This window comes from Acinonyx jubatus, chromosome C2 (genome assembly GCF_027475565.1).
Source record: "Acinonyx jubatus isolate Ajub_Pintada_27869175 chromosome C2, VMU_Ajub_asm_v1.0, whole genome shotgun sequence".
Taxonomy (NCBI): Eukaryota; Metazoa; Chordata; class Mammalia; order Carnivora; family Felidae; genus Acinonyx; species Acinonyx jubatus.
Genome location: NC_069384.1, coordinates 124925716 through 124948615, shown reverse-complemented (window position 1 = coordinate 124948615; position 22900 = coordinate 124925716). Strand labels below are relative to the sequence as shown.

At 36.1% G+C, this 22900-nt stretch overlaps 2 protein-coding genes across 8 annotated transcripts in view; one reads left to right on the top strand and one right to left on the bottom strand.

The window, feature by feature from the left end:
• PPP2R3A (protein phosphatase 2 regulatory subunit B''alpha) overlaps positions 1–8807 on the top strand; it is a 209419-nt gene extending 200612 nt beyond the window's left edge. For all 5 annotated transcript variants that reach the window (XM_027061792.2, XM_027061790.2, XM_053221418.1 and 2 more), the window contains one exon: positions 6245–8807. In XM_027061792.2, the coding sequence (XP_026917593.1) occupies positions 6245–6377 (133 nt within the window). In that variant the 3' untranslated portion in view covers positions 6378–8807. The remainder of the gene's footprint in view (positions 1–6244) is intronic.
• An 885-nt stretch (positions 8808–9692) lies between these two features.
• Positions 9693–22900, bottom strand: part of MSL2 (MSL complex subunit 2) — a 35437-nt gene continuing 22229 nt past the window's right edge. For 2 of the 3 annotated variants that reach the window (XM_027061793.2, XM_027061794.2), the window contains exon 2: positions 9693–13595. In XM_027061793.2, coding sequence (XP_026917594.1) covers positions 12004–13595 — 1592 coding nt within the window. In that variant the 3' untranslated portion in view covers positions 9693–12003. Of the gene's footprint in view, positions 13596–13706; positions 13881–22900 lie in introns of all 3 variants that reach the window. The other variant, XM_053221420.1, reaches the window with a different exon arrangement.

The following is a 22900-nucleotide window of genomic DNA, read 5'->3' as shown; positions in this document are numbered from 1 at the left end:
CCTGGGCTCCTCCAGGGCAAAGAACATTGTTTCATTCATCTGTTAATAACAGCACCTAGTAAAATGTTAGGGACGTAGGAGATCCTTAGCAAATGTTTACTGAGTGACACAGAAGGCAACAATCATCCAGCAGCCACCCTCACCTCACTATAAGGATAACTGCAGGAGTCCAGACATTTTGACCCTCTAAGTACAACTTGAAATTCTCCATCTACTTTATCATCTAAAAAATACCATAAGTAGCCTTTGTGCCAGGAACCTGTACCACCTGATTCAAGGCTGGTACTTAGGTGATGCTTTCAAGAATAACCTAGTAATGACTCCAGATTTCAATGAGGTGAAAGACTGCAAACACAAAAGCTGCAAAAATTGTGAATTATCACTTCTAACACACAACGTGATCACAGCATACAACACCATTTGTATAAATCCAAGGTAATGAATGGTCATAATAGAGGAAACCAGATAGGGTACCAGTTACATAAACCAGTTCAACTGTATGTGCCACCTAATGAAGATAATAGGTTAGGATGCCAAATTTCTTTATAATTAACATTTTTATGATTTCTGCAATAGAGAAATTGCAGAAAAAACTTCAGCAATAAAACAATTATGTAAAGCAGGCAAAAGGGTCCTCCATGTTGTTATATTAGGAAACTGAGACCTGTTTTGTGTTTTTATTGATTAGTAGAGAAATATAAGCTTGCTGCACAAAAATTGTAAAATATAAAGAGATTTAAATCACCCTTGGTTCAATCATCCAGAGATAACCATTATTTACACTTTAGTATACTTCTTTTAGATGCTTAATTCTACTAGGGTGTTCAAAAATATGACTTTTAATGATTCAGAAGTGTTCTCAAGCAGTAACTCACATCCATTTCCCTATTATTGGACATTTAGAGAATTCAGAACTGTGCACTACTGAATATTTTTAAAGGTAGCTTTTCCCCTTATATTAAATATATGAATTATTCCTTTAAAGAGTTGTTACTTCCACCAGCTTTGGAAAAGAAGGTGCTGTAGGCAAAAAAGGCCAGTCCCAAACCCACCAGATCATCCAGGACTGCAGCTAATAAGAGTCAAGTGTGGAGTAAGGAGTTGTGTGGAGCCTGACTGTCCTCAGCAAAGTGGGAAAATTTAAGAGGAGCAGGCATAATGGGGCAGGAGGGGGAAGGGGAGGTGACATGTATGTATATTGGGGCATGAGAAGAGAAAAAGGAATGACAGGAATTAATATTCTAAAGCATGAGTTACAGCCTTAAAAGAATAGTTCTAAGTTACGTTTTATAGTGCTCATTAAACAGCACCTTTAATATAGACCTGAATTTAATAATATAGTTTTAATTTTTTTCTGCATTGAACAAATCAAAGCCCAATTTTATTTCAATAGATATTCACTGGCACTTACTCAATGCCAGGCACTGTGGTTAGTAATAAAAATGAATGAACCCTATTCCTCCCTTCAAGTTCATAATTAGAATATATTTAAACCCAAATTTTTATGCTATCTACACACGAACTAAGTAAGAATAAACAACAGATGGCTTACGACCCTAGGGAACTGCAAGAGACCAAAAAGGAAGTGCGATCAACTTCTGAGGCAAGAAGAGTGGGTAGTAGTACATATTAAGAAACTTTAGCAAGAGTTGGAACAAAATTTCTAGTTACTGAATGGGTCAATAGGGAAATTCATTGATCCAAATGTCCCAACTTCCCAAGTATTTCAGTTAATCCATTTTACATAAGTGCTTTAGGATTTAAAGGTGTAAAGGTAAGATTGATCCACTCCTATTTCTAAAGCATTAGAGACTCCAAATTAAAGAACTACTTAACATTTTATTCTATGCTTATAGCCAACAGGTGTCTTAAAATTTCCTCAAACCCTGAATCAGATATTCTTGCCCTTTACCCCTGAAAATAGAATCCCAAAAATAGAATCAGACCACAATTCCCAAATAAACCCTGAAACCGCACAAATCCTTTTTCTGACCATATATGTGCCAATCATTATTTCTACTAATTCCAGGAATCAGCAGAACCAGCCTTAATACTTTTGTCCAGAAATTGCTCATCTGAGAGGGAAAAACTTAGGGGAACAGGTTTTTAAAGGCAACATATTGCTAGGAAAAATATATGACCATTATTTTTCCTTATACTAACAACACTGTTAATACTAGGTTAAATTTCTTCTCAGTTTGATACGTAGGCTTTCTAATGAACTATTTGTGAACCCAAGGAGTTCTGCTTCAATCCTCTGACCCTGCTACTCATTCAAAAATAGCCAGTTAACAGAGAATATTTCATAAAATCCTCATTTGTGCCCAGAGGAATCCCAGTTACCTACAGGTAAACCTGGAAGTGGTCATTTAGAAGGAATCAGCTCGCTCTCTCAGGAATTTTTTCAGAGAACAGGATAAAGTTTAGACTCTCACAGTTCTAACTCAAGTGACTTCGAGATGACTTTTGCACTCTCACCATTTTACTGACTTCAGCCTTCTCTGACAACTCAATGTATCATTTCACAAGAGCCTTACTTAGGACATCATTTTTTATTAATCATTTTGAGCATCTAGTGCCAGGCACTATTCTATAGCCCAAGGAAATTAGTGAGTTGGCAAATGGATATTTTATAATCAAGTGGAGAAGACAGACATTTAATTATGTAATTGTGAAGGAAACAGAGTGAGCCAATAATGGAAAGAGACTTACTATTTAGGGTGCTGAGAAAAATTCCTGAGATGATGAGAACCTACAGGTTAAGAAGGAAATCGCTCTGAAAAAAGCAGGGAGCAAAAATGTTCTAGGGAGAGGGAAAAATATATTCAGTGGCTCTGAGTCAGGAAACAAACAGTCTGTTGAGGACATTTTAAAAGGCCAGTATGACTGGAATATAATGACCAATAGGGAAATACAGCTGGAAAGACACACAGGAGCCAGATCATGCAGGGCCTCAGGAAGCTATTGAAAAAGAATTAAGAAAGTAATATAATCCCATTTCCAGTTTTTGAAGATAGTAATCTTCAGATTGCTAGTGGTACAAGAATAGAAGCAGGGAGACTAAGAAGGAAGCCATTGCAAACATCTAAATAAGAGATGGTCATGGGGATTAAAGAGGGTGCTTGTGATGAGCACCCGGCATTGTATGAAGTATTTAATCACTATATTGAACACCTGAAACTAATACTACACTCTACGTTTACTGGAATTTAAACAAAAATTTAACAAAAGAGATGGTGGTTACTCAGGCACTGGGAACCAAGAAACTTTTAAATGACCTTTCAGATTGAAAGATGAGAACAAGTTAACCAAAAGGTAGGGTCACTGCAGGCCACAGAAGAACATGTACAAGGGCATTAGGTCCCAAGACCAGAACCCATTTTGACAAGCTAAAAAGCCTGGTATGGCAATAGCAAAGGGTATGTGACAAGAGTGAAGGCAGAAGACCAGTTGTTAGGAAACTATTGCAATCCAAGCAATGAAATACAGTGCCCTGAACTAAATCAGTGGCAATGGGGAGAGAGGGGCAGGACTGTGTCCATGTATTATTCTAAGTGGTATAAGAAACTGACTGGATTTGAAAAGGGGAAGGCAAAGGAGGGAAGAGAAACTTGGGAATCACTGGATTTCTGGCTTTAAAGGGGTAGATTATGGTGGAGCCAGGGTGTGGGAAGGAGGAGTTCAGCTTTGTATATACTGCCATAATGGAAGGGCCATAAGAGTAAGTAGCTGGATACATGGCAGTCTCCAGCTTAGAGGCTGAGGCTGGATTTGTACATTTAGAAACTGCAGGTAAACAAGTGGTGGATAAAGCCCTAAGAAAGAATGACCATCCAGAGAAGTACAAAATAAGAAGAGCTTAGTCCAGAATTCGGGGATGCATTAACACTGAAGGGCCAAGAGAGCAGTGTTTCTCAGTGCCACTGATGTTCTAAGCTGAATAATTCACTTGTGAGGTGTTGTCTGGCACATTATAGGATGTTTAGCAGCATCTCTGAACTCTACCAACTAGATGTCAGTAGAGAACCCACCCGGTTGTGACCATCAAACATGCATCCAGACATGGCCGAATGTCCCAGGGTGGGGGGAATCGCCTCCATTTGAGAAACACTGAGGTAGAGTACGAAAAGTATCCAGGACACTGATAAAAAAATTCTAGGGGTGCCTGGGTGGCTCAGTCCATTAAGCATCTGATTTTGGCTCAAGTCATGATCTCACAGTTTGTGAGTTCAAGCCCCTCATCGGGCTCTGTGCTGACAGTTCAGATCCTGGAGCCTGCTTTCGATTCTGTCTCTCTCTGCCTCTTCCCTGCTCATGTTCTCTCTAAAATAAACATCACCAAAAAAAAAAAAAAAAAAAAAAAAAAAAAGACAAAGATTCTAAATGAGCTCCCTCAATCCAGAAGATTCCTCCAAAGCTTCCATGCATAGTACTGCTCTTGGTGCCTTGAAAGTACAAAAGAAATGCAGGTGGCTTTCCTCTGTATGCAACCCACAGGGCATTAGGATATCTTTATGTACTAGATTGGATCAAATCCATTGCTAGAAATCCCATTTCTGGTATGAGGCTACAATGGGAAAAAATACTTTTGTAAAAATTTGTATTCACAAATAACATACACAATGTGACCCTGACCCCTTAATAGGATTAGGTGTCACCATCCTGCTCCAGTAGTTAGCCCGAACACTTCTCTATCATGAAAATAGTAGGTCCTCTCACCCAATCTCCACTTGACCCTTATGAGGGGGTAGGAACTGCTATTACCTCATTAGTTGAGGAAACTGATGCAGAGGTGTTAACATACCCAAAATAACATTAAGTGATCAAACTGAGATTGGAACCTGACTTTTCCAAAGCCCATGCTCTAAGGCTGTAAACCACTTAACCATTATTCCAGATGGCCTCCATTATAGTACAAGCTTGGTAGGAAGGGGCTAGATATTTATTGAACGAGTCTCAGTTCAGACCTCTTGAACTTACTCCCAGATCTGCACTGAGAAGAAAATGTCTTTCACTCTTGACAGGAAATAAGCACAACATCTGACACTGCATTGCTAGAATTAGCTTTTGAGAATTTTGGTCCAGTAATGGAGGCTCAACCATCAACCCTTAAAGCAAAGTTACCCTCCCTTCTGCCTCCTTATCCAACAGATGCCAGTTACACTGAGGCCTCAAGGAGATGGGGAGAAGAGTAGAAACAAAGTATAGAATGGGGTATTTCTGCAAAATGATGTTGTAAATATTTGATAGGATCATGAATTGGTACTGAAGTTTTCTAAACATCAGCTAGGCTTTTTGTTTGTTGGTTTAATATTCTCTACCCTCTATTCAAAAATGTTTTAGAGCTAAATAGGTACCACCTCTACTATTGGGTATACCTGTCTCACCATAGGTTACATTAGCCAGCCTTGGTACCTTTTTGATGAAAGAACTATTATGTTCAGGAATTTCTGCACAGATACTGTGTAAAAAGTCCTTGCAAATGGTAAGGTTTTAATAAGCTTGGTGATGCCAAATACTGTAACAAACATTGGTAATAACTATCATGTATATTTCTCTGGGCCTAGATGTAGCCTCAGCATATTATTTATCAATACTTCAAGCAGCCGTCATTCCCACTAGATATAATATTGTCATCCCTGCTTAAGGCCACCCTCAAGAATAGCCTGGAAAATAATGGAACTCAGGGGATTCCAAGAACTTCTAAGGGGAGTAGGCAGAGGGAATATGCTGGGGAGTTCTGTAAAGAATGGAAGGAAATCCATGAATAGGCTTTAACCTACTCTGTGTACACACTTGCACATCTAAATGTACTTCTTGGAAACCAAAGAAGCTATAAAGCAATTTGAGCTGAACATTCCCCACTCTGCATGAAAGCCACTTCAATGAAGGCAGTCATATAAAGTTGTACTTTATGGACCTCACACACTCCCTAACCTAGTCGCCTCCATAATGCTCTCATTCATACCAACGCTCCTAGGAAAAGCTAGATACAGCACATTTTCAACAAATCCTAACATGAACTTGGGCTTTAAGGAACACAGAAAGTATGTTTTCTATTCTAGATGAAACCATGGTCTCCTCCAGCATGGTTCAGTTGTTCACAACTGTCATTTAGCAACTGAGGGTACTTTTGCAAGCTGGTGGTTTCCAGTCTCTAGTTTGCCATATCGACTTCTACCCAAACAATGAAGGTTTTTTTTGTTTTTTTCAATCGGTAACTCACTTTTGTTTGTTCTTTCAGCTCCTTTGAAGATTATGAAACGGAAGAACCTGTCTCTCCCTCTGAAATTGGAAACAAAGGCAATAAAAGTCAAATAGTAACCTCAAGCCTTTCAGAGAAATGTGGAAAGCTTCAGTCAGTGGATGAAGAATAGCTGCCAAGATCTACATGAAAGAGATATGTATTTTAAATCTTTTTCTTGTGGAGATGCTCCAGTTTGCATACTGCTTTTTAAAGGCTTTGATTTCTGCAAGTGTGTATCTGCACTAGGAACTTTAAGACATTAAGCAATAGATCTGGATACACATGCTCAATTTGGGGGACTCCTCCAGTTTGCCTCGAACCCCTTACAAACCTTTTTCTCCAAACAAATACAGTGATATACATCACCTTCCAAAGTCTGTGAATCTGCACTCTTCACCCCTGAATGTACCAGCGATCTCTTGGGGACAGTGCCAAGCACAATTCTCTGCACAAAAGCAGGAGTTGCCTCTGTTGTCCAGCATCCCTGAGGTCCCTCAGGGCTCCTATGGAGCCCAGAAGCCTTCACTTGCAGAAAACTTGAGTCAGAAAAACTCTGGAACTTGAGAAAGCAGTTAAAGGGCCTCCAGAAGTGACTTACCCCTGGTAATAAAAGCACTGCCAGAACATCTCAGACTTTTTAATATGTGTACTGGAGTTCAAAGATCTTGAACTTATTACTTGGTTTAACGTAATTTCACAATGACCTGCCAAACTGCTAGTCACTTTACATCCTCAGGTATTGTAACCACTGGGCCTTCCAACCTTGCTGGCAAGCTCTGCATAATCTCTCCCCATCCTGACTGTGGATCTTATATAAAATAGGATGAAAAACACTTCTAAGTACAGAATTTGACTCATACTTGAAAAAATTTCCTTTTAACTTATCTAACATTTGTGGAGAATTACTGAATGACTTATTGATCCTCAAATTAGTTGATCCCCCCCCCCCCATCTACACTTCCTATCAGAAGGCCTACTTGAAGACTTAGTGATATATGAAAATTTTTACTAGATGTATTCATCACTGAATATTACACTAAGCCAACAGTAAAGGCCTCAATCTAAACATTATCCATTCATGTTGAAAACAAACTATTTCAAATATTCCATCACCTCAGTATTTAGCACAAAAATGGAAGAAAACCATGATGCCACCCATAAAGGAAACCAGTTTCATCTTTACTATATAGTAGATGTATTCATTACAGAAGTCTTTTTTTTAGCAAGCCACAATGCAGCCAAATCCTGCAATATCCTTAAAAACTGAAAATAAATTATTTAAAAGGATGGAAATTTCTAATAGCGTAAGTCAAAGAAACCCCCAAGAAACTTTTTAACAACTATCTCTGTCAAAGTCATCACCTTTTCCCTGGGTTTTCTGCTTTAACCACAGTCCTGAATGTCAGAATAGCTTCCCTTTGGTTCCCCTTACTGGTATGAAAAGTCAAACAATGAAATAATCAAACCTTGGGCTATGGTAGGCAAAAAGTGGAGATAAGGGCAATTTAGGAAATGCACCATCAACTGAAAGTTATTTTACTGATACAGTTTGCTGTTATTTTGCCTTTTATGATCAGAACTAATCTTCCATTTAACTGTTACAGAAAGCATAAATATTAAAATTTGGTATCTAACACTTCACAAAGAACTAAAAGCTTAAAAATGACTAAATTTTTAGGAAAAATTATATGCAGTAACTTAAATAGACTAGTAAATTAGGATTAAAAGTTTATGTATTTGTGATACATGAACTTTACCATCTATCTCATCCACCCTTTTACCAGGGAGAGAAAGCAATTTTATTTCACATAAAATATTAAAAATAATTTTTAATTAGCCAAGATAGGATTTAAAGGTTTTATTATCCATAATGGTCTAAAATATTTCTAAGCCTCAACAAAAAGTAAAAAAATTCAATATACATTTGATTTTTTTTTTTAATACTATTTGGCTTTTTACCTCTGTACCTTGTGTCTCCTTACTGAAATCCTCTTGCTTTTACTTGTCTGTACTTTGTTTCAAAAGTCTGTAATTATAAAAAGTAACAGCTAACAGTATCATTCCATTTAAGATAAAGCTATTTTAATTTAGGTTACCCAAAGTATCGTATTTTCAGACAGAAGCGTTTTACTGTACTCCTAAGAGTTGAATGCAAGAAATGTGAATTCTGAGAACTAGGACAGTATATATATGACTTTCTGGTAAAGATTTCACTAAATATATTCATTACTGCCCAACTGGAAATTTCAAGTTTTTAACAGTATCTCTGACTCCTTGATAAAAACTGAAGGTTATCATGGTCTTAATGCTAGTCAATGAAAAATGAATTTCATAACATTAATTGCCGAGGTAATCAAACTAATGAAATTCCGTGTATGTTCTCTGCATCTTATCTATGTCACCGTGTCAAAGTATTTATAAAATTCTAGAATCTAATGAGGTAAGGCATTTGCTCAGTTTTTGGAAATGTTAAAGTGTGTTTGGGTGGAGAAACCTGCATGACTTGTTTTTGTTTTTCCCTTTTTGCAAAACTAAATAAAGACAAGTTGTCAAATATGAACCATGTTCACAAAGATAATCACTACACACTTTTGGTTTTATTCACTCTTGCAACTCATTTTTATGTTGGAGAGAGTAACACTAAATTTGAGTTTCAAAGAATAACTCTTTGAACCCCTGGGGAAAACTATAAAGAAAGATTTAGAAGGATAACACCTCATAACTGAGAAGGGATTTCCTCTGGAGAGGAATAAGGAAGAGGACTAGATATTGGGAATAAGAGGTTTACAAGGATCAAAAACTTTAGCCTTGTATATAATGTATTCTTTTTAAAAAACTGTACCTAAACTTTTTTAGAAAGGAGGGAGAAAAGTTAAAATATCATCCAAGTATTAGATTCCAACACTATACTTTGAACTCAGTATTCTCTAAAGCATTTTTGTATTTGTCACCTATGATACGGGAAAGAAAAATTTTTCATTTAAGACTTTTCTTCAAGGTCACCACAGAATTGTTTCAAGAATACTAAGAACAAAAAGAAATTCTTTATCCTAGATCCATATTATAGCTCTGCACAGAAACGTAGACTTAATGAAGCTAACCAAAAGGATAAATCACCAGCTATAAAAATTCTCTATCAACTAAGGTGAAAGATCATTTGATTACGTACATTAATAACAAAGACTCAAAGCACAAATGAAGATGTGTCATATTAAAAGCTGTTATTGTTTTGGTGTTTCAAATCCTGATAAAGTAAATCCAGTTACTTCAGTAATAATTTCTTAATCATCCCTAGTTAGCCATTGGTCAGCATTCCTAAATAACTCATGGTATAAAGAAAAACAATATAAAAATCAAGGCACTGTAATTAATTATTCCTCCCCCGATGTATATAATATAGGCCATTCAGAGCATGCTATCCCAAATTCCTCAGTATTCTACAACATAGAATTAGAAAACTAACATTTATTGATAGAATTAAGGTGTAATACAGGTTTCCAAAAATGTGGCAGTGAGAATACCAGCATAAAAAAGAGAAACTTGTGCTAAAAACAACCTGAATTCATCATTGGCAATATTACATAACAATCAAGGCCCTCACATACTAATGATTTCCGCTTTGTCTATATTGCCAACCTCCCATGCATCAAAAAACACAAAACTAAAATTATCAAACCTGGGAAGCAATAAAGTATTCTATGAATTTTAAGATCATAATATTAGGAAAGTTTGGGAGATTTGCAAAATATATCCTAATCATCCATGTGTACAATCTCAGTTCTAGTCATTTTTGCAGTGATCATTAGTGAATAAAGAACAGATTTACAAGTTTATATATCAGGGCATCTGAGTTCAACACAAAACTGTTACAAACTTTAGGCGAATACATGTTGCATAAGACACTGCTAACACTTAGAGGAATTAAATAAAATTCCAAAACTTGGAAAGCAAATAAAGACAAGACAACTAAGAAGCATTTTCCACCATTTACTCTTGTTATCAAAAATAGTTCAACTCTTCTTGCAAAACAAAAACAAAATAGTACATACTGGACACATACATCACATTTTCTTCCTATGGCTTTAGCCCGCCCCCCCCCCACCAAAACAGACAAAAAAAAAAAAAAAAAAAAAAAAGGCCCAACAACAACAAAAACAACTCTACCTGACCACATTCACAGGAAATGACACCAGGATACACTACAAAACAGAAGGAGGTGTCATCTGCTCTGTGTCCAAAGGTTTCTTCTCCATGTCTTGTACTAGGTGAGTAACCATCATTGAACATGCTGTGTGCCAAATCAAAACATAACTTCAACATGTCAGATCTCATCAGAGATGGTGAACGTAGTAGAAATTGGAAATTTTCCAGCAGTATTTTTCTTTAAATAAGCACTGTCAAAACAGCAATTCTTCTTTTAAATCATAAGGTCATTTCTTTACAACCTAGTCAGTCCTTGTTTTGTTTGGGCTGTGCTCTTTTCAAGCAACTGACTAGATTTCCCTTCAACAGAATGTTTGTACTTGTCTCCCCCATAAAAATTAAAGGGAAGACATGCATTTAAACTGAAACACAGTTTGTGCTTTACATGCAAAAGAGCATTCTAAAAAAAAAAAACAACCTCCTAGCTTCAAACCTACCTAAATGCACAGGCTTCATAAAAAGGCATTTTTATTTGGCCTCTATAAAGAAGCCTTCATAACAAATAGCACCGAAAGAGAAAGAAAGAAAAGAGAAGGGGCATATTCAAAATGAAGGATGAAACTATCAGAGGAACAAAAAAAAAAAAAAAAAAAATCAAAGAAGTGGCCAATAGCAATAAATACAATGCATAAATCTGGTTAAGTTTTGGGGCATTATTCCAAAATTATTTTAAATAAATCCCAACTTCTAAATAAAAATTTTTATAATTCTTTTTAAAATTCTGTCACATTTTATAATCTAAATTCAATTACCTTCAGAATAAAACTGCTCTTCTCCACTTCATTTATCTAATCATAACATTGCTAAAAGTGAAGGAAGGATTTCAAATTTTTTCCTAGAAATGAGTCAGACGTGAACTATAAAAGGGACTCAACTCAGAAGAGTTCTATAGCATAAACAGCTAAACATCTGCAGTCTGACAGAATTTCAGTTTGTTCACTTTTTAAAAGACAGATTTCAACATTCTAATGAGGGGCAAATTTTCTTTCATAATACTGCTGATTTAAGAACTGCTACATACACCAGTAGCCAATTTTCATGATCAGAAATGGTATTACATCAGCACAAAGGTTGAGCTGGACACATCAGCTTTTCAACAGGAGAAACATCAATAGCATCTGAAGGCAGCACTGAGTCTCCTGAACAAACTAATGGCTACTTTTTCACAAAATATTAGCACAATCTTTATGGACTGACTAGATACCACTTCCTTACACTTTAATCATAAACTTTGATTATGCACAAAGCATGACCATAAACAATGAGGTTAATGTTATTTTCCTTGCCAAAGTTCATTTTGTATAAATCAGTTGCATCAGCATTTGTTCTCAAACTATGAGGTTCTGTAAGAACTAACGACATATAGTTGTAGGGTTACTCCTCCATTATCTGCAAACTATTTCCCCGACACTAACACATATAACTTAGCAATGAAAACACTTGATACAAGTGATCTATATGCAGGAGCTCCGGCAAGTTAAACCAACAAAACCATAGCTGCCGTAAAACTGTAGCTATTTCCCTACCAGAGGTAGGTTTAAAGACCAACTGATTTAACAGTCGAATCTCATGTCTATAGCTTCATCCAAACTTTTATCATCATGTGTACTGGCAGCTAAAAACGTTGTTACTGGGGACCCTGTGACATTAATTACACTGGTGCTGGTACTAGCATTGCGTACAGCAATGCTAGTCACATTAATGCCCAAAGTGAGCCTGGTCTGCTCCAAGGCCTTTTCTGGCACAGCAAATGCCTCCAGCTTCTTCTCCCCATTGGCCATATAGGAGTTTTGGCAGCCACGACATATACAATCTAAGCAGGCTTTGCGGTTAGAGTAGCAAGGGCAGCGTTGGCCGCGGCATGTAAGAACACTTGGATTTTGAGTAGCACGCCCACATTTACACCCTTTCTTTTCCTGGGGTTTTTTATACACAGTCTTGGTAGGACTTCCTGGCATAAAATGGTGACTAGGAATCTTTTCCTTTACTGTTTTGTCTTTTTTAAGAATACCTGGCTTGGTTTTAGAGTGAGATTTCTTGGATCCATGTTCATGACTCTTTTTCATGCTTTTAGTAGATAAAAGTACAGTTTTGCTGATTTTGGGTGTTGTGCCTCCATTGGGAACAGTTGCTATAGGTTGAAGAGAAATTTTGCTCTCTCGTTTCACTGTCACAGGAGCAGATGCCCCCAACGTTGGGCCTCGGATAATAGTAGAAATTGGAAGTGGCTGAACTTTCTCACTGTCACTTTCTGATCTGGATCGTTTTCTATTCAATTTTGCTACTTTCGGAGTTGCTGCCGTACATGATAACCCATGAAGTGCAGGGCTGGTGGACATAAAAACATTATGGCTAAGAGACTGGGAAGAAAGCTGCAGAAAAGGTCCATTGGATACAGTGGCTTCCAAGTTGGGCTGCAAATTAGGGCAACAAACCTCTGTATTTGAAACCGTTTCTAAGCTGCGAAGCACTTCCTCAACACTCAGTAATAAAGAATCACCAGGTTTTATATCTTCACTGAAACTGCAGATATCAATGCCTGTGGAGCATAAGTCAGTGGCTACTGTGTCACAGACAGGTGGCAAGCTGTCGGACAGATCCTCAGTTTTTATGTCAACAGTGTTACATACATCAATTGTGTTTGAATGTTCAGGTGAAGGAATATTTATACCAAATCTATCTATCGAAAGCCCATTATAAGTAGGCAAACCATTGATAACAGAACTGCCAATAGCAATGCTGAGGGTGCTTTCAGATATTGGAGATAAACTAGCTTGAGGATCAGCTGTGGGTTCTGAGGTCGAAGGTAAAGGGGAATGTGTTAAACACAAAGTAAAGGATGAATCTGAGGGTTTTTCTGTCTCCTCACAAAACAATGATCCATCATTAAGCAAAGCCAAAATATCAGAAGAACAGTCGACCGCTTCTATTATATCCCGTGCCAATGTAGTCTGTGTTATATATTCACATAGTTTTTTGTAGCAGTTCACTAGGATGCTTAACTGCTTGTTTTCCTCAAATTGCTCATAGTCTTTGCACCAGCTACATGAAGGTTTCATCATCATTTTCTTGCCTTTACAAGGTTTGCAGACATAATGTTGGCAGGTGGAGTTGGTGGGTGCAATAGGATCTTGTAGCAAATGTCCTAAGAGGGAAAAAGGAGGAAAGCAAAGATTTTAGTAAAACAAACTTATGACTTCATATACTGAAGTTAAGATGAGATTTTAAGTAATCTATTGAGATGGGTTAAACTCACCAGACCAGGTAACAAAAAACAGATCTTACAGGAAATGGAAAAATACTCAATAGTGTACTTCACTTCCATGCCATATTCCCCATTCCTTTATCTCAAACCAGAATCTTCCTTGATTCTATGTTTCTCTCCCAAACAGTATGTTCTGGTCCACTTTCTTATGCTCTTCTCCAAAGGCTATAAAGAGGTGAAGATCAGTCACCAAAAGCACAAACTAAGCTTAAAACCCTTGGAACTTCAACCTAATGCAACACAATAATGCTACAATGTACTGAACAAAATCATACTGTTTATTTTGTATTAAACATTGGGAAAGAGAGACACTTAGTCCCCACCCTCATTAAACTCTGTTGAAGGGTATTAGTCAGTACCAAGGCATCTTCACCCAAAAAAGTATAATTTCAAACCATTTTACATTATATACACTAATCATAAACTAAGAAAAGATTAAAATATAGTTAAGATGAAAAAGAACTATGTTCATGTATCAAAAAAGGAAGTACTACACTAAACTCAAATTGTTCTCCAACAGAAAATCAAAATACAATGACAAAAAAAAATTATGTTTAAATGTTTCAGAAGGAAAAAGGGGGCATATTACCTGACTCAAATTCTTCTGACAAAATACAAAACGATCCTAGTCATAAACCACAAATATCTGAAGTAAAGCAGTATCGTATAAAAGTGAAAGTAGTCTTCCAACCAGATATAACTCCCAAATTAAAAATGACCTGTGTAGGTTGTGTGTCAGGAACGGGAAAGCAACTAGATTCAGTCCCTATTTCCATCCTACTCCTCAAAGAAGCAATGTGCTTGGTCCTCAATTCAGGACAAATAGTTAGCAATAAAATCAAAGCAGCACCTATTTTCTCATACAAACTATGTAATTTAAGACTCAGGCATAGGAAAGAAGGTACTTTGAATTATAGGCAAGTGGAATCAGCAAACCTTCTCCCTTAAAAGCAATTATAAACCTGAAATTCTTTTTACAAAATGAGTCATTTTCATTTCCAAAGACATAAAATTATTTGAGAAGCATTTATGTTTGAAAAATGCTTGATTTTTATGCTAATATGGATGTAAATTTAAAAAAATAAAATTTAAAAAAAGTAAAAATATTAAAAATTTTTTTTAAATAAAAAAATAAAATAAAGTAAAATAAAATAAAAAAATAAAATAAAATAAGCTTGATTTCAACTAACAACATTGAGAATCTGTGGTGTTCTGGTCTGGGGCTGCCCAGTTCTCCCTGACCACCACCCAGCTCCATCAGTGTTACCCTATGAGGACCAGAAGCTGCTGTGATGGCAGGGGACTCACTCCATTTTTAGTGCAAAGGATAAAGCCAAGACCCAGAGGCATGATCACTCAAAGTGACTTCTCGGAAGCTACTCAGCTGGAGAAGGCAAACAGCACAGTTCTTAGCAGCCTGAGGCTGCATAAGCCCAGGTTAAACACAAGATGAAAATTCACCCCGGGGCGCCTGGGTGGCTCAGATGGTTAAGCGTCTGACTTTGGCTCAGGTCATGATCTTGCAGTTTGTGGGTTTGAACCCCACGTTGGGCTCTGTGCTGACACCTCGGAGCCTGGAGCCTGCTTCAGATTCTGTGTCTCCCTCTCTCTGCCCCTCCCCTGCTCATGCTCTGTCTAGGTCTCTCAAAAATGAATAAATGTTTAAAAAAAAAGTTAAAAAAAAAAAGAAAATTCATCCCAAGTTGATCTATAAATTCAATGTAATCCTTATGAGAATCTCAGGTGAGTTGTTTTGTTTTGTTTTTTTAATTGATAGATTGTTTCTAAAATTCTTAGGGAATCAGAGGACCTGGGATAGCCAGAACAATTTTTTAAAAGAGCAAAGTCAGAAGACTTATTCTATCAAATTCCAAAATCATCTTTAAAGCTACAGTAATCAAAACAATGTGGTAGTGCCAAAAGGATAAGCATATAAATCAATGGAAAAGAGTCCAGAATGAAAATTCTTTATAGTCAACTGATTTGTGCAACAAGTGCCCAGATAATTCAAAAGGGAGAGTATTTTCCACACATCACGTGGGACAATACTCAAATGCCAAAAACAAAAACCAACAACTGTTCAGATCCTTATCTTACAACACACACAAATATTAACTCAAAATGGATCACAAACACCTAAACGTAAGACCTAAAATTCTAGAAGAAAAACACAGGAGAAAATCATAACTTTGGGTTGGGCAAAGTGCTAGATGTGACATCAATACACAATCTTCAAAAGGGAAAAAAATATAAAATGGATTTCCACAAAATTAAAAATGTGTGCTTCAAAAGACACCATTAAGAAAATGAAAAGATAATCCACAGACTGTGAAAAAGTATTTGTAAATGTATTTGTAAATACATTTGTATTTGTATATACAAAAAAGTATTTGTAAATGTAAATTTGAAAAAGTAAATGATAAGCGGCTTATAACATATTAAAACATTTCATACAAATGAGTAGAAAGACAACTCTATTTTAAACATGGGCAAAAGATTTAAAGAAACATTTCACCAAAAAAAATGAATGTCTAATAAGCACATGAACACATTCTCAATATCATTAAAAGTAAAACCTTACCACACTGCTACACACCTATTAGAAAGGATAAATTCAAAATGACAGAAAGTACACCAACAGTTGGCAGAGATGTGGAGACACTATAGAACCCTTCCGTATTGCTGGTGAGAATGTAAAGTATAAATCACATTGAAAAACAGTCTGGCAGTTTCTTTAAAAAGTTAAACATACATTTTACCATATAAACCAGGAATTCTGCTCCTAGGAACCTTCTCAAAGAGAAATGAAAATATACATCCATATAAATGTGAATATGCAAAGCTGCATTACTCACAATAGACAAAAACTGGAAACGATCCAAATGTCCATCAACTGGTAAGATAAACAAAATGTATATATTCATACAACAGAATACTGTTCAGCAATTAAAAGAACCACTGGTATACATGCTACAACATGATTAACTTTAAAAACATGCTAAGTGAAAGAAGCCAGATGTAAAATAGTACATTACTGTATTATTTCATTTATATAAAATATCTAGAAATAACAGAAAAGTGGACAGTGGCTGCCTAGGGCTGGGACCAGGAACCAGGATTAACTGTAAATGGGCACAATGGAACTTTTTGGCCGTGATGAAAATGTTCTAATATCCTGGCAGGGTGATGGTTGCACAACTCTAAAATTAAAAAAACAAAAACAAAAAAAACAAAGCACCAGTAGTTATGAAATCCAACCTTCCACTCAATATAAGACTTCTTAGAATAAATACCCTTGAATTTATTTAAGGTAGGATGGGGAAGATATGAATATAGAGATATATATGTATATGCTTAAAAGAGTAAGCTGTAAGGTTAAAAGAATACCCTACCTATTGGAGAGAATGAACAAAGCAAACAGGGAAAGAACTACACTATTCTGGGTTTAACCTGTTTTGTAGCTTTTAACTTTCAAACCATGTAAATGTTTTACATAATTATATAACAAACTATTTTTTTTAATTTTTTTAATGTTTATTTATTTTCGAGAGAGAGCGGGAGACAGACTTCTTCAATGCAGGTTCTGCAATATCAGTGCAAAACTCAACATGGGTAAGAACCAATGTGGGTAAGAACCCACGAACCATGAGATCATGACCTGAGCCAAAGTCAGACACTCAACCAAGGCCACCCAGGTACACCACAACTAAAATTTTAAAAGAAATCCCTAAAAATGAAAAACAAGTAATTATAATATTATACCGAACTGATGGTATTACCATTCAAAGATTAACTATTTTAAATGACTTTATAACACAGAAAATTGACTAATCCTAGCATCCTTGTTTTGTTTTTTCAGTAATCGCAATGTTGGTAAGTGTCAGTAGTTACTATGAAAGTGTTGATGTCTATTGTAGGATAAAGTAAATGTGGATGTCCTTGAAAGTCTGTTTTTTGTAGTTTTTGTAGTAGGAAGAAGTCAGAAGATAGAAAAAGTTAAGCAGAAAATCCTGTAGTTCTGAATTTCAATTGATTTATCAGTATAAATTCATGTTTTCTTCTTAAATATGGAGATTTCCTAGCACTACACACTGAAAAGGCCTGGAAGCAAGGGACTAACCCCAGTAGCAATAAACTCAGATAATGGTACTGAAAAACAATTTCCTCTTCAAAGGAATCAGGGCTTCTTGGACAAATAACTGTTTCCAGAACTGTGACATAAATTAGACAAGACGAATTTTGATTACCTTGTTACTAGAAAGCAAGGAAATTATCAAAGATCATAACTGTGTTAAAGGGACTCAGGAGCAAACCTGAAGAGGTTCCTGCTGACCAAACATGAACAAATCTGAACATGCATAAATAAAATGGAATGAAGCATATCTAAAAAGTTCAAATCTCTGAGTTCATGGATGGGTTTAAGGGAGGGAGGGAAGAAGAAAAGAAGGAAGGAAGAAAGGAAAACTCAGTTTCAGGATGCTAGTGAACCAGCTCATTACTTTCAAAAGTGGTAAATAAAGAGCAAGCATTCTTCAAGTATTCTGACTTAACTATATATCAACTACACTACCAAGTAACCCAATCATAGATGAAAAGTTTCTCTTTACAGGAATAATGCTGCTAATAAATGAAGAACACATGATATAATTTGAATGTCATCACTTTGTAACCCCTAATAATATGCAAATTGTACAAGCTAAGTGGTAAGGACTGCCTTCATTCTATCACTGATCTTTACAACAGTCACTTCAATCAAAACTCCCCCTGAAATACCAAACACCTTAAAGGATTTATACTTACACATCTTTGTATCCCTTTCTGAGGTATTAGGAGAGTATGTCTAATACTGAGAACTGAAAATAGACTAGAAAACATCCAAAAACTCTGATTCAGTATTCCACCACCACTGAGTTCTTAAGAATCTCCATTACCTGGTTTCATATTACCTACTGGATGTCCAATCATTCCCCAACACAAATACTTCGATCTGTAATGTACCATTAAAGATGCCTTTAGGCAATCTTGTTTTATGCACTCAGCTAATCATCCTAACTCCCAAAAGCTTCCCAGAGGGTTCTTTACACTTCACAACAAAGGCAGCTCCAGCAATAGGAGGAAGAATTGAAAAAGATTCAGGGGGTTCTTAGTGTTAGGTAAGTGTTAGCCATATACCTATTATATGCCCCCAAGGAAACTCCTCCCCACCATCCAAAAAAAGAAATGTTAGATAACACTTCTACAACTGTAAAAATACATCTTATCGTAGAAAATAAAATGGATGGGCATTATGAATCAAGGGGAAATGTATCACTCACTGCAGACTCTACTATAAAAACTGAGGAGGAGGGACACCTGAGTGGCTCAGTTGGTTAAGGATCTGACTCTTGATGCTCAGGTCATGACCTCATGGTTTGTAGGTTTGAGCCCCACAGCGGGCTCTGCACTGACAGCACGGGGGAGCCTGCTTGGGATTCTCTCACTCTCTCTGTGCACCTCCCTGGCTCGTGCACACTTGTGCTCTTTCTCTCTCAAAATAAATAAACTTGGAGTGCCTGGGTGGCTCAGTCGGTTAAGCGTTCAACTTTGGCTCAGGTCATGATCTCATGGTTCGTGGGTTCAAGCCCTGTGTCAGGCTCTGTGCTGACAGCCCAGAACCTGGAGTCTGCTTCAGAGAGCCTCTCTCTCTTCCCCTCCCCCACTCACACTGCCTCTCTCTCAAAAATAAACATTTTTTTTTAATAAAGTTAAAAAATTTTTTTAAGTTTAAAAAAAACTGGGGAGAATTTGCAAAGTTTAATTTTAGCTTTGATCATATTCCACATAGTTTCACATTCAAGTGCAAAAAATAACTTGCTCAAAAAAACACATCTGATTTCAAAAAATGTATTGTTCGTGATAGAAAAATTTCTCACTGCATTGCCTTGAATCCTGAACCTGCAATATATCACAGGAAATATTTCCTTTACATAATGCAAGTTGTCTAGTAACTAAATGAATTTGATAATATGTGCTCTGTTTTAAACATTAAATGATGCTATACTGACCCCAAAAGACTAACGACTCAATACTCGTATTTTTACTTCTCAACTAAAAAAAGTTAGTAATTGTTTATCTGTTCTCCCTCTTATTAACTGTTCCCATCCCCAAATCAGCCAATTATAATTTGAAACTAAGTCTTAGTTTTAGATTACCACAATGGCAATTCTAGGAATTTCTGGGAATACAGAACTGCAGGTAATTAATTTACTAATATACGTAATACCAGATTTTTTAATGTTCTTAATTTTGTGAAACTTTTTATTACAATAAAATTTTCAGACAAAATCAGAAAATAGTACAATTACCCCTCATATATTACCATCCAAATTTAATAATTATCCAGATTATGCTACATTTGCTTCATATACCCTTTTGTTAAGTATTTCAAACAAGTCCCAGATCGTTAATTCACTTCTCTATATATATATACATCAGTATTAATCACTACAAAATACTTTTTCTTCTAAGCTGCAATGCCATTATCACACCTAAATCAACAATCTAAGTAATTTTTAAGCCATACTTAGCTTTGAGAAAAAACTTTTAAAGCACTAGAAAAGGGCTTTAATTCAGCCATCAAAAACATATTTCATAGGGGCGCCTGGGTGGCTCAGTCGGTTAAGCATCTGACTTCGGCTCAGGTCATAATCTCACGGTGAGTTCAAGCCCCCCATCAGGCTCTGTGCTGACAGTTCGGAGCCTGGAGCCTGTTTCGGATTCTGTGTCTCCCTCTCTCTGACCCTCCCCCGTTCATGCTCTGTCTCTCTCTGTCTCAAAAATAAACGCTAAAAAAAAATTTTTTAAAAAGATTTTATAAATTATACTTTTCTCAATAAACATGCTTTTTAGCCATAAAACTTTCCCACAGATTTAACATACATCATTCAAATCATTACCAGTATTCAAATCATTATTCAGTATTAGTATATCAAAGCTAGCATTTGGATTGGTTGCCATTCATTTTATCCCTACCACTGAAGAGAATAAATGCATCAAGATTTACAGAGCAGCTTAAGTTTGAAAGACCACCACCACCAAAATAAATAAACATTTTAACTAGGTCCCACATCAGCTTGCCCCTTCTCCATTCAAGGAAAAGGTACTCCTCCCTGGCATAAGCAAACAAGAATATCATTAACCTCTGAGCAAACTCTTCTAAACACATAAATGATCCCAATTTTTAAAAAAGCAACTAACTGGCAATTCATTCACTTCAAAATACCACTGGTAAAAGTAGCCATACTATACATTTTATGTTGACATGCAGACTACCAAGTAAATTAGGTCTTACTCAGGTACAACAGCAAGATCTGCTTCTCCACTTTAACTGTGACAGCACTTAATTTCACTAATATTTTCACCAGATTACTGGGGAAAATTAAGTTTAGGGAGTGCAGAGAGGGGCCACAAGAAAAAGAAAAACTGGTTATTGCTCAAATGTTTAGCAAAAGTTGTTAATGACTAAAAAATGATCCAGTGAACACTGGAACTGGCAATAACAATGAAATAAAACCTACAATGGCAAAAGCTACTACAGGTTAAAATGTAATATAAACAAATTAGACATGAACAACAGAGGGACTAAAGAATCACTGGTTCTCATTTTAGAGTTTATATGGGAAAAAAAGATCCCAATGTAAGTAATTTCTGTAAAACGAAAATTGATTTAAAAAAATGGAAAATGGTGGAGTGCCTCGGTAGCTCAGTCAGTTAAGCATCTGACTCGATTTTGGCTCAGGTCATGATCTCAACTGTTTGTGGGATTGAGCCCTGCAATGGACTCTGAGCTGTCAGTGTGGAGAGCCTGCTGGGATTTACTCTGTTTCTCTCTCTCTCTCCTCCTCCTCCTCTCCCTCCCTCCCTCCAGCATGCACTCACCCTCTCAAAATAAATAAATAAACTTTAAAAAAACAGAAAATGGTTTAAGGAATTAATCTATCTCAATGGCTTAATTTTGGCATTTGACAAAAATGGATCATATAATTCTAAGTAAAATGGCATATGCACAAAAAAAGCATTTATCAGAACCAAAACATTCTGTATTTATCACCAACCCCTCTCCAGAACTCCTCCCAGAAATGCTTCTATTATAGCAACAAGGATTGCCTAATCAATAACCTCAAATAATGCAAGTAATTTTATATAAATCTTACTTGTATCCGAGATGATACTTGAGGATCAGGAAAAATTAGCCAAAGACTCACATGAACAACATCCTGAAATGCCACTATCAGAAAGTGAAAAATGCACACAGGCAGGTCATGGTTAATGATTAAAACCATAATACCACTTCTCAAGAAGCATTCTTGGAAACTAGAATATTAAACACTAAGGAATCCACAAGAAGACACAAATCTTACCATACTTATATATATGGGAAAATATCTGGGAAGAGGGGAAAAAAAGATCAATCTTTTTAAATAATACCTCAACCAGTTTTACCAAAATGATATAACAGAAAAATTAAAATAGTACAGAACCCATCAATTGTAAAACATGTGGCATCCTACAAAAGACAGGAAGCAGTTTTTTGTTTTTGCTGATAACGCAAGCAACATAGAACAGAAGAGATACCACAAAAGATACATTCCTATATATTAACTCAGTAAAATGTTTCCCTAACAATCTAAATTTGCTTCCCAACAAATGGACCCATATCAAAACTAATTAGAAAATAAAAAGCAACCATTAACTCTTATTAAAGTTATAAAGCAAAGGGAAGAAAAGAATAAATGACAAAACTTTACTTGCTAAAATGAAATCATTATATTCCACAAGATTTTCTTAAAATCATTCCTGAAGAAACTTAAGAAAAAAATAGTACTAACTGGTTATCTTAAAATACTCAAAAAAAGTAGAGTTCTTAAATAGAAAGTTTTCCAGTTTCACGCATATTACTGAATCAAGTAATTACTTCTGAATAAGTTAAGGTACATTTCATCAGCCATTCCTTTCCAAATGGCACAGATAACTTCACTGACCACCTTGAGTATGTCTACAGTCACATAAACAAAAAGAAATACTGACAAAGAGAGGGGAGCTTTATTAAAAGCAAGAAGAATGTTGTTGCCAGCCAAATGACATTGCTCTGAAGCTTTTGGATCCAAGACAGGATGGTAACTTATAGCAATGACAAAACATTTGAC